Source organism: Sus scrofa, chromosome X (assembly GCF_000003025.6).
Source record: "Sus scrofa isolate TJ Tabasco breed Duroc chromosome X, Sscrofa11.1, whole genome shotgun sequence".
NCBI classification, from domain to species: Eukaryota; Metazoa; Chordata; class Mammalia; order Artiodactyla; family Suidae; genus Sus; species Sus scrofa.
Window position 1 is genome coordinate 46,369,339 of NC_010461.5, and position 13,875 is coordinate 46,383,213.

General features: G+C 39.2%; 1 protein-coding gene across 16 annotated transcripts in view; it reads right to left on the reverse strand.

Moving 5' to 3' along the window:
- Positions 1–13,875, reverse strand: part of HUWE1 (HECT, UBA and WWE domain containing 1, E3 ubiquitin protein ligase) — a 162,358-nt gene that overhangs the window by 87,381 nt on the left and 61,102 nt on the right. For all 16 annotated transcript variants that reach the window (XM_013986152.2, XM_005673652.3, XM_021080182.1 and 13 more), the window contains 5 exons: positions 13,237–13,377; positions 12,928–13,033; positions 12,069–12,194; positions 11,488–11,589; positions 10,960–11,040 (listed from right to left, as the gene is read on the reverse strand). In XM_013986152.2, the coding sequence (XP_013841606.1) occupies positions 10,960–11,040; positions 11,488–11,589; positions 12,069–12,194; positions 12,928–13,033; positions 13,237–13,377 (556 nt within the window). The remainder of the gene's footprint in view (positions 1–10,959; positions 11,041–11,487; positions 11,590–12,068; positions 12,195–12,927; positions 13,034–13,236; positions 13,378–13,875) is intronic.

The following is a 13,875-nucleotide window of genomic DNA, read 5'->3' on the forward strand; positions in this document are numbered from 1 at the left end:
TCTTAAGATCCATGATATAATAATCTCTGTGAATGTAATTGTGTTTAAATATATGTATTTTATTCTGTAAAAAAAAAATAAAAATAAACCTCTACTACTTGATTAAAAAAAAAGAATTACAAAAGTATATTATTGTGTATGGCAAATATTTTGGGGGAACACACACCAAAATTATGAATAGCAAGCTCTCTGTGGGCTGGACAGACAGGCGCTTTCACTTTTCATATCTATAATGTACTATACCCTAATGTTTGCGGTTTTTTGGTTTTTAAAATTTTTTATTATAGTTGATTTATAATGTTGTCAATTTCTGCTCTACAGCAAAGTGACCTACTTATACATTTACATATACATTCTTTTTTTCACATCATCCTCCATCATATTCCATCACAAGTGACTAGATATAGTTCCCTGTGCTATACAGCAGGTCTCATTGCTTATCCACTTCAAATGCAGTATTTTGCATCTACTAACCCCAAACTTCCAGTCCCTCCCATGCCCTCCTCCTCCTCCTCCTTCTGAAACAGTCGGTAAGAAAATAAACAAGTGCCAAAACAGTATGAATAGAAGATAGGCTTTAAAAAAAACAGAATAATAATTACAAAAGTACATTATCGTGCATGGCAAATATTTTGGTGGAATACACACCAAAATTATGAATAGCAAGCTCTCTGTGGGGCTGGATAAACAGGGGCTTTCACTTTTCATATCTATAATGTACTATACTGTAATGTTTGCACTTTTGTAAGAGCTAATGTTACTATTTCATAAGCAGGACGATGATTAAGATCCATTAAAAATAATACAGAGCAGATGGCAAAACAGCGTGACAGATGAATCTGATGACTCGCCTCACTGAGTATGCGCTTTAGTGGAAGGAGCCCTAAACTCAGGGTCCTAATATCTGGCCTGAAGTCCCAGCTTCCTCACTTTTTAGCTCTCTAATCTTCAGGAAATCACTTAACCTAAAATCCTCCATTCAGTCATCTGTTTAAGGATCATGATAATAGCAACCTCAGAGATGTTTATGAGGATTAAATAGAATACACACACACACACATAAACACACACACACAAAGCCTAGGTAATCTATAAAGGGAGTAAAGAAAATTACTAAGGTGAAAGATAGACTGGCAGTTTCTCAAAAAGTTAGAGTTACCACATGACCCAGCAATTCCATTCTGAGTATACAATCAAGAGAAATGAAAACGCATGTCAACAGAGAAACTTCCACACTTGTTCATAGCAGAATTAGTCTAACAGTCAAAAAGTGGAAAGGACCCAACTGTCCATCAATGGATGAATGGATAAAAAAATGTGGAATAGCCAAGCAATGGAACAGAACTTATCTGTAACAAGGAATGAAGTACTGATCCCTACTATGACAGGGATAAACTTTGAAAACATTACGTTAAGTGAGAGGGGCTGAACACAAAAGCCACATACTATATAATTCCATTGAGATGAAATGTTCAAAACAGATAAATCCACAGAAATGGAAGGTAGATGAGTGGTTGGGGGAAAGTAGAATTGGGAGGGAGTGCTAATGGGTTTGGAATTTCTTTTGGTGATGATGGAAATTAGACTGTGGTGATGGGTGTGTAACATTGGGAATATTCTATACAAACACTAAATGGTATACTTTAAATGGTAAATTTTATGTTGAATGAAGCACATCTCGAAAAATACAATAAAAAGAGTATTACCAGAGAAAAAATAAAATTAATAGATGATTAAAAATTAAAATGGACACACACAAAAACCAATTAGCTCCAGATGGAACCAAGCAACTAACTCCTAAGACAAAAGTTCTCTTAAAAATAAGCTAATAGTTGGCAATCAAAAGCATCTTGGAAGATTATAGAGAAATTCTCTCAGAAAGCAAATAACAGGAGATCAATATGATAGTCTTACTGGCTACACAATAGGGTTTCCAGAAGAGAACATATAGGTTAAAAGGAACCAATGAAGTTTTCCTGAAGCAGAAAAAAAAAATCAGATTTTACAAAGTGCCTAATGAACTGCTATGGGAGCACTGAAAAGAAATAGAACTAAATATATTCTGATAAAATTTGTGAACTTCAAGGGTGAAGAGAAAATGAAGTTTTCTCTTTACAAAGAAACAAGAACCAGTTTAACATCTGGGTTATCCACAACATGAACATAAAAAAAGAGAAACATCCACAGAATTCTTTTATTTATTTATTTTATTAAAGTATAACTGATTTACAATGTTGTGCCAATTTCTGCTGTGCAGAAAAGTGACCCAGTCTCATTTATACACACAGGATTCTTAAAGAAAAGGAAGTATAAAACCCTAAAAATTACTGAAAGACATATTCCAACTAACTTAAAAAATGAATCAAAGAAAGAAGTAAAGGCAGGCTAAAGGTTTTATTTTGTCTAGTATGGCAGAAGACAGAGTAAGACATTTTAAAAGTCTAGATGTTGATAAAACAATAAAAAAATTAAAAAATAAAAAAATTAATGTAAGATCCAGAATACGAAAACAGCATTGAGAATTCAGAGGCTCAGGCTTTTGTCTTGAGGGTAATTTACCTAACCAAGTGACCTCGGTTTTCAAGACTGTTCAGGGTACTTGGAATAGGACATAAAAGCACAGGGGCATATATTTAACGAGTAGAAAACCTACTAGAAAGAGATTTCATTTACATTATGGACGGCAATCACATGTGATAGAGCCTGCTCAAGAGTTGCTGCTTTCCATTTCATGACTGGGTCACTCTTGATTAAAGGATGGGACTCAAGAGTCAACACAAAAGCTGACTGTGGTTATTTGGCACTGCAGAACACACTTCGACAAAAGTATGTCCATTTCCCATGTTTTCATAGATTCCTGGGTGGCAGTTAATGGTGTTTTTCTGGCGAATGGACTCAAATTATTATCCCATTCAGGATCATACCCTATGGAACCTTCCACATTGGGGCTACATTGCTGCTCAGACTTTGCATATTACAATTGGTTTCATGCCTCAACTCAAGCGAAGACCACAACAGAAGCACATTTTAATGCTCAACTCAAGCGAAGACCACAACAGAAGCAGATTTTAATGCCACAGCTAACAAGCCCACACCTTTTAAATAAGCTCAATGGGTCCATGAGATGGCCAGTCACTGTAGTCCCCAGACCCTTGAGTAAATATTGGGTTAAATATTGTGGTATCCCCATGGACAATGGCCTTACCCAAACTCTGGTTTCTTAATGTGATCTTTTTTTTTTAAATAATACAATTGTAGAATGTTATTATTTAATTGTATAGTTGCATTATTTAATTATAAATATCATCAATTCTTTGATGGAGAGGAAATCAGAATCAGATGTAAGAAGACTTCAGCATTCTAAGAATGATGTCAAATGACTGCCTTCATGGTAGATTAAGCACTTATTTACTATGAGATAATACTTCTTCAGAGATTCCTTGTTTGTGTATCAATTGTAGATTTTTGGTTTGCAGTTATTCTAAAGTTTTGATATAAGAGTCTATATGTATATGAGATTGCTTTAAGTTGTTGTTCTCTTAATTGCAAGGGCATCTCCAGTGTCCTGCATTTGTACCCACCTCTTCTCATGATTTCTGACTTTGGTGGGATAATTGTGCATGGATGATTTCGTATCTTTAGTGTACATTTACTGGCGAGCCTTGTCATTTGTGGAATTTTTGTTTCTGCTTGTGGCCTTTTCTTTTCTGCCTAGAGAAGTTCCTTTAGTATTTGTTGGAAGGCTGGTTTAGTGTTGCTGAATTCTCTCAGCTTTTGCTTATCTGTGAAGGTTTTGATGTCTCCTTCAAATCTGAATGAGAGCCTTGCTGGGTAAAGTCATCTTGGTTGGAGGTTCTTTCCTTTCATCATGTGAAGTATATCATGCCACTCCCTTCTGGCCTGCAGAGTTTCTGCTGAAAAATCTGCCAGGATAGCCTTATCAGGGTTCCCTTGTATGTTACTTGTTTCTTTTCCCTAGCTGCTTTCAAGATTTTCTCTGTCTTTAATTTTGGTCAGTTTGATTAACATGTGTCTCGGTGTATTCCTCCTTGGGTTTATTTTGTATGGTACTCGTGCTTCCTGGATTTCAGTGAGTGGTTCCTTTCCCGTGTTAGGGAAGTGTTTGGCTGTTATCTCGGAATATTTTTTCTGTCCCCTTCTCTCTCGCTTCTCCTTCTGGCACCCCTATAATACGGATGTTGGCACGTGTCACGTTGTCCCAGAGTTCTCTGACTCTCTTCATTTGTTTTCAATCATTTTTCTCTTTTCTGTTCCGCAACCATAATTTCCACTAATCTGTCCTCCACCTCACTTATTTGTTCTTCTGCCTCCTGTATTCTGCTGTTAGCTTCTTCTAGTGAGTTTTTTATTTCAGTTATTGTATTTTGCATCTCTTCTTGTTTTATATATTGTATCTCTTTGGTCACTGTGTCCTGTAAGTTATCCATCTTTGCCTCCAGTTTATTTCCAATGTCTTGCATCATCTTCAGCATCAACAGGCTAAAGTCTTTTTCCTAGAGGCTGAGAATCTCCTCATTGCTTAGCTGACTTTCTGGGGCTTTTCCTTCCTCCCTCATCTGAGTTATAGTTCTCTGTCTTTTCATTTTTACAGGTTTTTGGTGTGGTGACCTTTTATAGATAATAGGGTTGTAGCCTCTCTTACTTCTGGTGTCTGTCACCCTTGTGGCTGAAGTCTGTATGGGGGCTTGCTGTAGGCTTCCTGATGGGAGGGACTGATGCCTGCCCACTGGTGGGTGGAGCTGATTCTTATCCTTCTGGTGGGTGGGGCTTAGTCTCTGGATGGGATTAGAGGCAGCTGTGTGCCTGAGGGGTCTTTAGGTAGCCTGTTTACTGAGGGGTGGAGCTGTGATCCCACCTGGATTGTTGTTTGCCCTGGGGCTTCTCAGGCTGACTGACAGGTGAGACCAGATTTTCCCAAAATGGCCACCTCCAGAGAAAGGGAACTGCTGAATATTCCTGAGACCTTTGCTTTCAATGTCCCTCCCTCACAACAAACCACATTCACCCCTGTGTTCCCAGGATGTCCTCCAAGAACTGCAGTCAGGTTTGACCCAGATTCCTATGGAGACCTCACTCTGCCCTGGGATCCAGTGCATGTGAAAGTCCGTGCGCACCTTTAAAGAATGGGGTCTCCATTCCCCCAGTCCTGTGGAGCTCCTGCGCACAAGCCCCACTGGCCTTCAATGCCAGATGCTCCAGGGGCTCTTTCTCCCAGTGACAGATCCCCACACGTGAGGGTTTGATGTGGGGCTCAGAACTCTCACTCTTGTAGATGAGTCTCTCTCTGTGAACCAGTTAGTTTTCAGTTTGTGTTGCTTCCCACCCAGGAGGTATGGGGTTGTTTATGCCGTGAAATCGCCCCTCCTACCTCTTGATGTGGCCTCCTCTTTTTCTTCTGGAATAGGATATCTTTTTTAAGCTATCTGGTCCATTTGGGTGGGGATTGCTCAGCTTTTAGTTGTGAATTTTGTTGTTTTTAGGAGAGAAGTTGAGCTCCAGTCTGGAGCCTCTTAATGTGATCTTTATGTACTGCCCTCATTGGCATCATGGCCAACAGAAATACATGGAAAGGAATAAACAAACACCCCTTCTCTGACTAGCAAATTTGTAAGCGATTGCCCCAATCCACTGGCACAATGCTGTGTCCTCACAAAGACTGATTGTTATACAGGCCTGCTCTTGGTTTATCCTTCCTGCCATCCTACTTCTAACAACACCACTATTATAGGCATCGCAAAATGTTAGTTCCCATTGGGCTTCCTAGTAACACTGACTCTCATGAGGGTACATATTTTACTGCTCATTCAGTCTGGATATGGGGTGTAAAAACAAGACATCACTTGAGCTTCCAATCTGTCTTATTGTCCACAGACAGCAGGCATAACAGATAAACATAACAGTCTACTCAAGGACACTCTCTTAAACTTATAAAAAAGACAATGTTCTCCTAAATGGGTCTCTCTTTTGCCCACTTTCTTAGTTATTCTGAATTCTTAGCCTTTTAAGTCATTTGACAGCCTAACAAAATTCTGCTAGGAATTGCTATTCTCTTTTCTAGCCAGAAGGGGGACACTCCCCATATGGGAATCTATCATACCCAGATGAAATCCTTCCTCACTTAAAGATCATTCTCTTTTTTTGGAGTTCCCGTCGTGGTTCAGTGGTTAACGAATCTGACTAGGAACCATGAGGTTGTGGGTTCGGTCCCTGCCCTTGCTCAGTGGGTTAACGATCCGGCGTTGCCGTGAGCTGTGGTGTAGGTTGCAGACGCGGCTCGGATCCTGCGTTGCTGTGGCCCTGGCGTAGGCCGGTGGCTACAGCTCCGATTGGACCTCTAGCCTGGGAACCTCCATATGCCGCAGGAGCAGCCCAAGAAATAGCAAAAAGACAAAAAATAAAAAAAAAAATAAAAAAAAGATCATTCTCTTTTTGATTCTGGTGTAATCCATAGACTGGCACTTGTATTGAGAATGGATAATGGACTGGGATTCACTGAAAATTAAGAGCCCTCCTCCTCCCAAACTGACTATTTTGTATGCCATGAGAAATTTTCTGCCAAACACCTTTTTCAACATGATAGTCTACTACCTGGAGAACCCTCTTTGCCAGAAATGGAGATCTTGGTGCCTAGCTGGCCCCACATCCACAACTTTATGGTTCTTCCAAAGAGGAAAGGAAAATCTTAAATTAGTTTCCAGTACCAACATTCTTTTTTTTCTTTTTTCTTTTGCTTATTTTAGGGCTGCACCCATGGCAATGTGGAGTTCCTAGGCTAGGGGTCTAATTGGAGCTACAGCTGCCAGACTATCCCACAGTTGAAGCAACACCAGATCCGAGCCGAGTCTGTGACCTATACCACAGCTCATGGCAACGCGAAATCCTTAACCCACTGAGCGAGGCCAGGGATCCAACCCGTGTCGGATTCATTAACCACTGAGCCATGACAGGAACGCCTTAAATTATTTCTAGCACCAACATTCTTAAGTAGGATGCTAGCTCTGGATCCATTCTATTACAGAGATACTGAATGAGAAACTACTACATTATCTGAGATAACAATGCCAATGGCTCCTATAATAAGTGGGAATCTCCAGCATGCCAAGGCCCATAGACCACAGGTCTGAAAATATTACGAACATTCTAGTTCCATCTGGCCTGGCAATACTTCATTTGGCTGGTTTGGGTCTGGGATCCTACCATTCCAGCTCAATGCCAAACTTTTCGGGTTCTTTCTTATCCATGCTATAACCTCACTCAGGCCACAGTTTTCCTGTAAGAAATTATGCTATAACTCCTGGAGACAAAGCAATTCAGTCACTTTTATAATTATTTCTCAAATGTATAAAACTTTCCTTCAAGGTTTTGGGGCTAGGCCAGGACCTTCTACAAATCCAGAATCCCAGATGATGATTTCAGCATAACTGATAATCCTGGCCTCAATGCTGATACCCTCAAATGTTAACTGCCCCCTAACTGCTGTCATATCACTCAAAACAACTCCATGGCTCCATGAGCTGATTTCTCCTCATTTGACAGTCCCATACTTCACTCTACATTATCCCACATTTCTTTCTTCCTCAAACTGATGGGCAATATTTTTTGTAATAGTAACAGAGAATGTCACCTAACCGCTAAACCTCCAATGTTACCAGGTGCCCCAGAGGCCAGGCAACCACTTACACAGATAAATATTGCCTCCTTGGAGGTCTTCAGTATTCATACTGACTGTCATCCTCCCTAGTTAAGCAGTCCACAATCACTATGCTGTTATTGGCATTAGCTAGGCTAGGGACAAAGCATATGTATACATCAACAGATTAAAATGTGGCAAGGATAAGACAGGAGGTAAGAGAGAAGAAAAGGCAATTGGGGAAGTTAAAGGGGACATGGCTGGGTATAAAAGTTGGGGGAGTTCCTGTCGTGGCTCAGTCATGAACCTGACTAGGATCCATGAGGATATGGGTTTGATCCCTGGCCTCGCTCATGGGTTAAGATCTGTCACTGCCATGAGCTGTGGTGTAGGTGGAAGATGCGGCTCGGATCCTTTGTTGCTGTGGCTATGGCTGGCAGCAGCAGCTCTGATTAGACCCTGCCCGCCCCCCAGCCTGGGAATGTCCATATGCCGTGGGTACGGCCCTAAAAAGCAAAAAGTGGGGTAGAAGCGCCAGAGATGGGCTTCAGAAGGAATCAGAATCTTTATTTGGTGAGTTTCAGCATGTAATTATTGCAGTGGGACTTCATAATCATAGCAGGTACTTTCTCACTGACTTCTTCATGATCTCCCTAGCCTCCCCCACCAATTGAGAGTTTTTTAATTTTTAAAAATTATAGTTGATTTACAATATTCTGTCGATTTCTGCTGTACAGCAAAGTGACCCAGTTACACACACACACACACACACACACACACTCTTTGGTTCACATCATCCTCCATCATGTTGCATCACAAGTGAGTAGATACAGTTCCCTGTGCTAAACAGCAGGATCTCACTGCTTATCCAATTGAAAGTTTAAACGGCTATCTTGCCCTTGCATGTCTACCCTGATAAAATTTGCTGACTAGAAGCTCTACCCTCCAATGCCCTTAGGCTACTGGTTCTCCAGTAACACAACTCCTGCTCATCAGGGTCTTCCATACTTCACCACCTGTGCCCTTCTAAATCCATATACCTTCACCCATGTCCTATGGATATCTGATACCCAGGGTACCTTAGATCTGACTAGAAAGCTCTTTCATCAAGTCCTGTTACAAAAGAGACCATCTTTTTAGCTATTATATTGGGCTTCATCTTTGGTATAACAGCACAAGTTGAGGTGTTTTCAATTCTGTAACACACATCTCATAAAGACTACCCAGACAATGGCATAACTCTTGGCTGACCATATAAATCCAACAGCTCAGACCTTAGAAGCCCTTAATGAGGGACAAAGCAATCTTTGTTAACAGATTAGCATTATATTACCTACTGGTATTTCAAGGTAGAGCTTGTGCCTTACTTAAAAGGGGACTTCCTGTTGCATGTGGGTTAATAATATAGGAAAGGTATCCAGAATAGTTCAACAAGTAAAACAACAAACTAAAACAGCTAATAATATTACTAAACTTCTCTAAGAGATTCTCAGATATCCATTAATTTCTTTTCCTGACCATCTACTTTTGCCTGGGTTTCTGAAAGGCTCCACACTATCATTAATGAAGCTAAAATAATAATTGCTAATTATTCTGGGTTTCTTTTGCAAATTTGGTCCCTCTCCAATACAAGTTTGTTTATAGGAAATCTGGGAGGCTGTTAGGCTAATTCAAACACCAGGATGAATTAAGACTTTAAAGAAGGAATTTTGATCTCCATCGACATTTTGTTGTGTATGTGCTCAAAGGTTTCATTTAATGCTTCCTGAATTATCCTGAGACAGCGCACCTGCTCCCCACCCCTACCTGACAAGCACATGTATCCTCCTGTTGCTTCTTAAACTGCCCCTTTAGAGAAAAGGCCTGTGAACTTGTTCTTCTCTGTTCTAGGGCTTTCTCCCAAAGAGAGAGCCATCATTCCCTGACCCTTGACTTGGGGTTTCTCCAACTGTGTAATTAATCTTTCTTTTATTATACAAAAGGACTATTGTTATGCATTTTTCCACCTGAAACTAACCTTGGAAGGAAGTCTCTCCATGTTAAAATGGAGTTGCTGTAACACAAGGAAACACTTCCTTGATCTGGTCAAGAGGAACAAAACATTCAACACAAAAATTTTCTGTTAACCTCAAACATAACGGTGAAATACTGAGTGCTTTTCCCCTAGGAACAAAACAAAAAGGCCCATTCTCACCATTTCTGTTAAGCATTGTATTAGAATCTTTGTCAAGGCAGTAAGATTAAAAAAAAAAGCATAAAAATCATAAAGAAATAAAACTATTTGTAGATGACAAGACTTACAGAATATTTTAAGAAATCAACAAAACAACTATTAACTAATTTAGTGAGATCACAGGATTCAAATATACAAAAACCCTAAATTGCTTTGGCAAGGGAGTTTTGCCAAACACAAAACACAAAGTATGTGCTGGCAGTATCCAAAACTACTTCCTCTAGACACCCCCAAAGTATTAAATATGTGTGATACTGGTACAAGGAGGGCTTCTCTATTCTATACCTCTCACTAAATTCTTTTACAGTTTTAGGGAGAATTCCAGAAACATATATATCTCGTGTATTGTCTTGAACTTGTACGGCTCTCAATAAATGCCAAAAAAATGAGGTTTTAACAACAGTAGTACTCAAAGTAATGCTAACGTCAAAATGCAAGCAAATTGTCTACAAATAACTACAAAGTACCCACAGGTTCCAAAACTGCATTTTTTACAGAGAGAAACAATTTCTATAGTACAGCTAATGGGTGTGACATTTTTTTTTTTTCCATGACTGCACTTGTGACCTATGGAAATTTCTGGGCCAGGAGAAATACCACAGCCAAGGCAATACCCAATCCAAGTCACAGGTTGCAGAAACGCAGGATCCTTAACTACTGAGCTAGGCCAGGGACCGAATCCACATCCTCGGAAACAATATTAGGTCCTTAACTCACTGAGCCACAACGGGAACTCCTGACATTCAATTCTGAGAATGAAAACCATTCTGATTGGACTTTCTAGACCAAGGTTAGGGACTAACTGTTGAATAAAGATGTTTCTTATCACACCTGCAAAGAAAGTGTGGCACAAAAAGCCAAATGCAAACTAATACTATGTATTACAAATGATTCGTAATACACTGCAAATGGATATTTATTTGAAACTCAATTTTGACCTTTCTCTATTTCATCACCAACTAGAAAGATACATAATCACACAGTAGACAAATGTGGATAGTAAAATCCTGCAAGGGTATAAAACACACAGAGAACTCTTTTATTTTAGTTTGATACAAACATCAACTCCACTTACCTAGGAGAAAGAGCGATGGGCCATAGTATTCTGCGTTGCTGATGATGTGTTTCAGGGAGGTAGGCAGAGAACCATCCATCACTAAGAGAAAAGCAAACGTCAAGGAGAATACCATCAGTCTGGGAGTAGTTTGATGAGTGGGGATAATGGAGCAATCAATATATTACATATGCCACACAGTGGTGAACAAAAATCTATGTTGATTCCAATTTAATAGCCCCCACTTGTTTCTTCCTAATATTCTATTATTTATTCCCTTTCCATGCAATAAATAACCTTTTAACTGTGGGTCAAAGAATAAAAGAATACAGATAATGAGAGACAGAGTGGGATAGCAGGCTGGAAGTAAATACAGATTGAAAAGCTGAAAAGGAAAAAAACAGGTGAATCATTATGATATCCTTAGGTCTAGGAAAAGTGACACTAAACTAAAAGCTATTCAAAGTGGCATAGCCTCTTCCTAAAAAGTATGAAAAGGACCAATCTTTGAGAGAGTCACCCTTCCAGACAGTATTTAGAATCAAATACCATGTCGTATGCCATCTGAGAAAGCAGGGTCTTGAATGGCCTTCTTGAGGAAATTCAACATTGATTTGAGAAGTGCAGCTCGCTGTGGAATACACTGGACTCCTGGCAAGGGAGAAAGAGGATTATACTGGATTCACCATTAGACCACAAGTAATAATTTTTAGGAGAATCATACACACTATAGCAACACTAGCAGGTATTCGAAGTGGTATCTCTGAATGTTGGGACAAACACTTACCTAAGCCTTAAAGCTGGAAAAAATAAACCACCAAGGACTACACAAAACTACATTAAAATTAAAAGTCTAGAGTAAAAAAGAAAAATTACAAAGTAAAAAGATTAACTCTTTGATCGCCAGTTACTATTACCTGCCCTCAGACATGGCTATTTTGATAAAATTATAAAACACTATGAAATAAATGCTAATATGAGAAAATGAATGCTGGAATGGTAAAGTAACATGCCCAGTCTTAAGAGGCAAACCTTCAAATGTACCACTTAACGCTCCCTCAAAGCACCCTGCTTCACTAGTTTAGTAATTCAATCAGTGTGACTGGCTGTGTATCTACATGTCTACACACCTGGACGAGGGCCAGGGCCAGAGGAGATGCTAGTGCTGCTAGAACTTGATGCTCTTAGTTCAACATCCAGCCGATGCTCCATAGAGATGGATGAGCCAGGACTACTTTCCATAGTCACATCTGCAACTAAAGTAAAAGTTATGATGAGGAAATTACTTTGAATAAAAGGCACGACCAAAAGAAAGACTGTGAATATTTTTCCTATGAGGTGAGATGAATGATATCAATGTGAGGATTAAAATATTGAAACCCAAAATGAAAATAAATTTGACCATTGAACAACACGATTATGAGTATCTGGTCTTCTTCCTGATATTATGATTTGAAGGTGGTTCCCTACCCAACAACTTTTTCACCCCTTTCCTTTTCAAAATAGCCAGATAGTTTCAGAGGGTCTCATTTTAGAGTCCATATTCTCCTTATCTTTCTGTAACAAATATTTAAACACCTACAATATATTAGACACTACCTGAGATTATAACAGTGAACAAAACAGTATCCTCATCTCATAGAATTTACATTTTAGAGGGAATAAGGTAATGAACCAATACTTAAGGAAATAGCTATTAAGTCTTGAAAGAAAACAGATTAACACCATGGAGTGACTGCAGAACTCTACTGCAGCTCCACCACCTGCTTTACTTTCCATTTCTATTCCCAACAACTTGTGCCTCCCTTTTCTGGTTATCCTTGTGGAGAACAATACACAAATCGTTTATGGAGAAAAAATTGTTTTGCTGCAAACAATATATGCTCAAGTCAGTTGGGCACTTTAGCATTTATCAGGAAGAATGAAAATTGGGGTTGGATGACAGGAAGATGTCAAGCACAAAAATACTGACTTAGTAACTGTTATTACCATCCACATCAGTTTCCATTTCTTCTCCTTCTTGTGTAGTACTGGGTCTCTGGATCTTTGGCTTGATCACAAAGGGACATTCTTTTCTGCACAAATCTACTTCATGCTATGATCAAGGGAAAAACAGTAAGATAATCCTACACATATACTGGAGATTAAAACAACTATAACAAAACAATGTCACAGGCAAATTATACAATTAGTTTCTAAAAACAAAAGAGGGATAAGATGGCTCTTTAGGGTTATTATAAGAGTTCCCAGACTCAGCTCTCACTACATTTAAGTACATGCAAACTGTTTCTTGTATACCTCAAGTCTATAAATGAAGATAGAAAGTCCACTATGAGACTGAAAAGCTGCCATGTCCAGGTTGGTGATGAGATCAACCACTCTGACGGCTCTGGTGACAAATGTTATCTGGTCCTGTTCATCACCAAGAAACTTTATGACCTATCAGGGAGAGGAAAAGGTAAAACCAATAAAATGGAAAGACAAAGCTGTAAATTATGTGCTCTTTTGGAAATAAGCAGTCAAAGGTCTCAGGGAAACAGCATGGTATAGCAGAATAAAATATGTTTGATTTTTGGCGCTTGTCAAATGATAGCTCTATCACTTCTGAGAGACAACCTCCTGAAGTAATAGGGACATAAATTACTTTTTAGGATTAAATATTCAGGAAGAAAAGAGCTGGTGCCTGGTGCCCAGCACATAGCAAATCCTATCATTACTAAAGTCATGATAAGATGTGGCAACATCTTAATTAGAACCCAAAGCCTCCTATCATACCATGCTGGACTATGATCAATTCTTAATAATGGAAATAGCTGCTCACAGTTGTTAATGAGGTAACTAGAAGGCCAACTTGTGAAATTAAGTACAACATTTTCTGAGTAAGCTTTCTTATGCTAACTCTTCTCACTGTAAACCACTTCAAACTTAGAATTAATT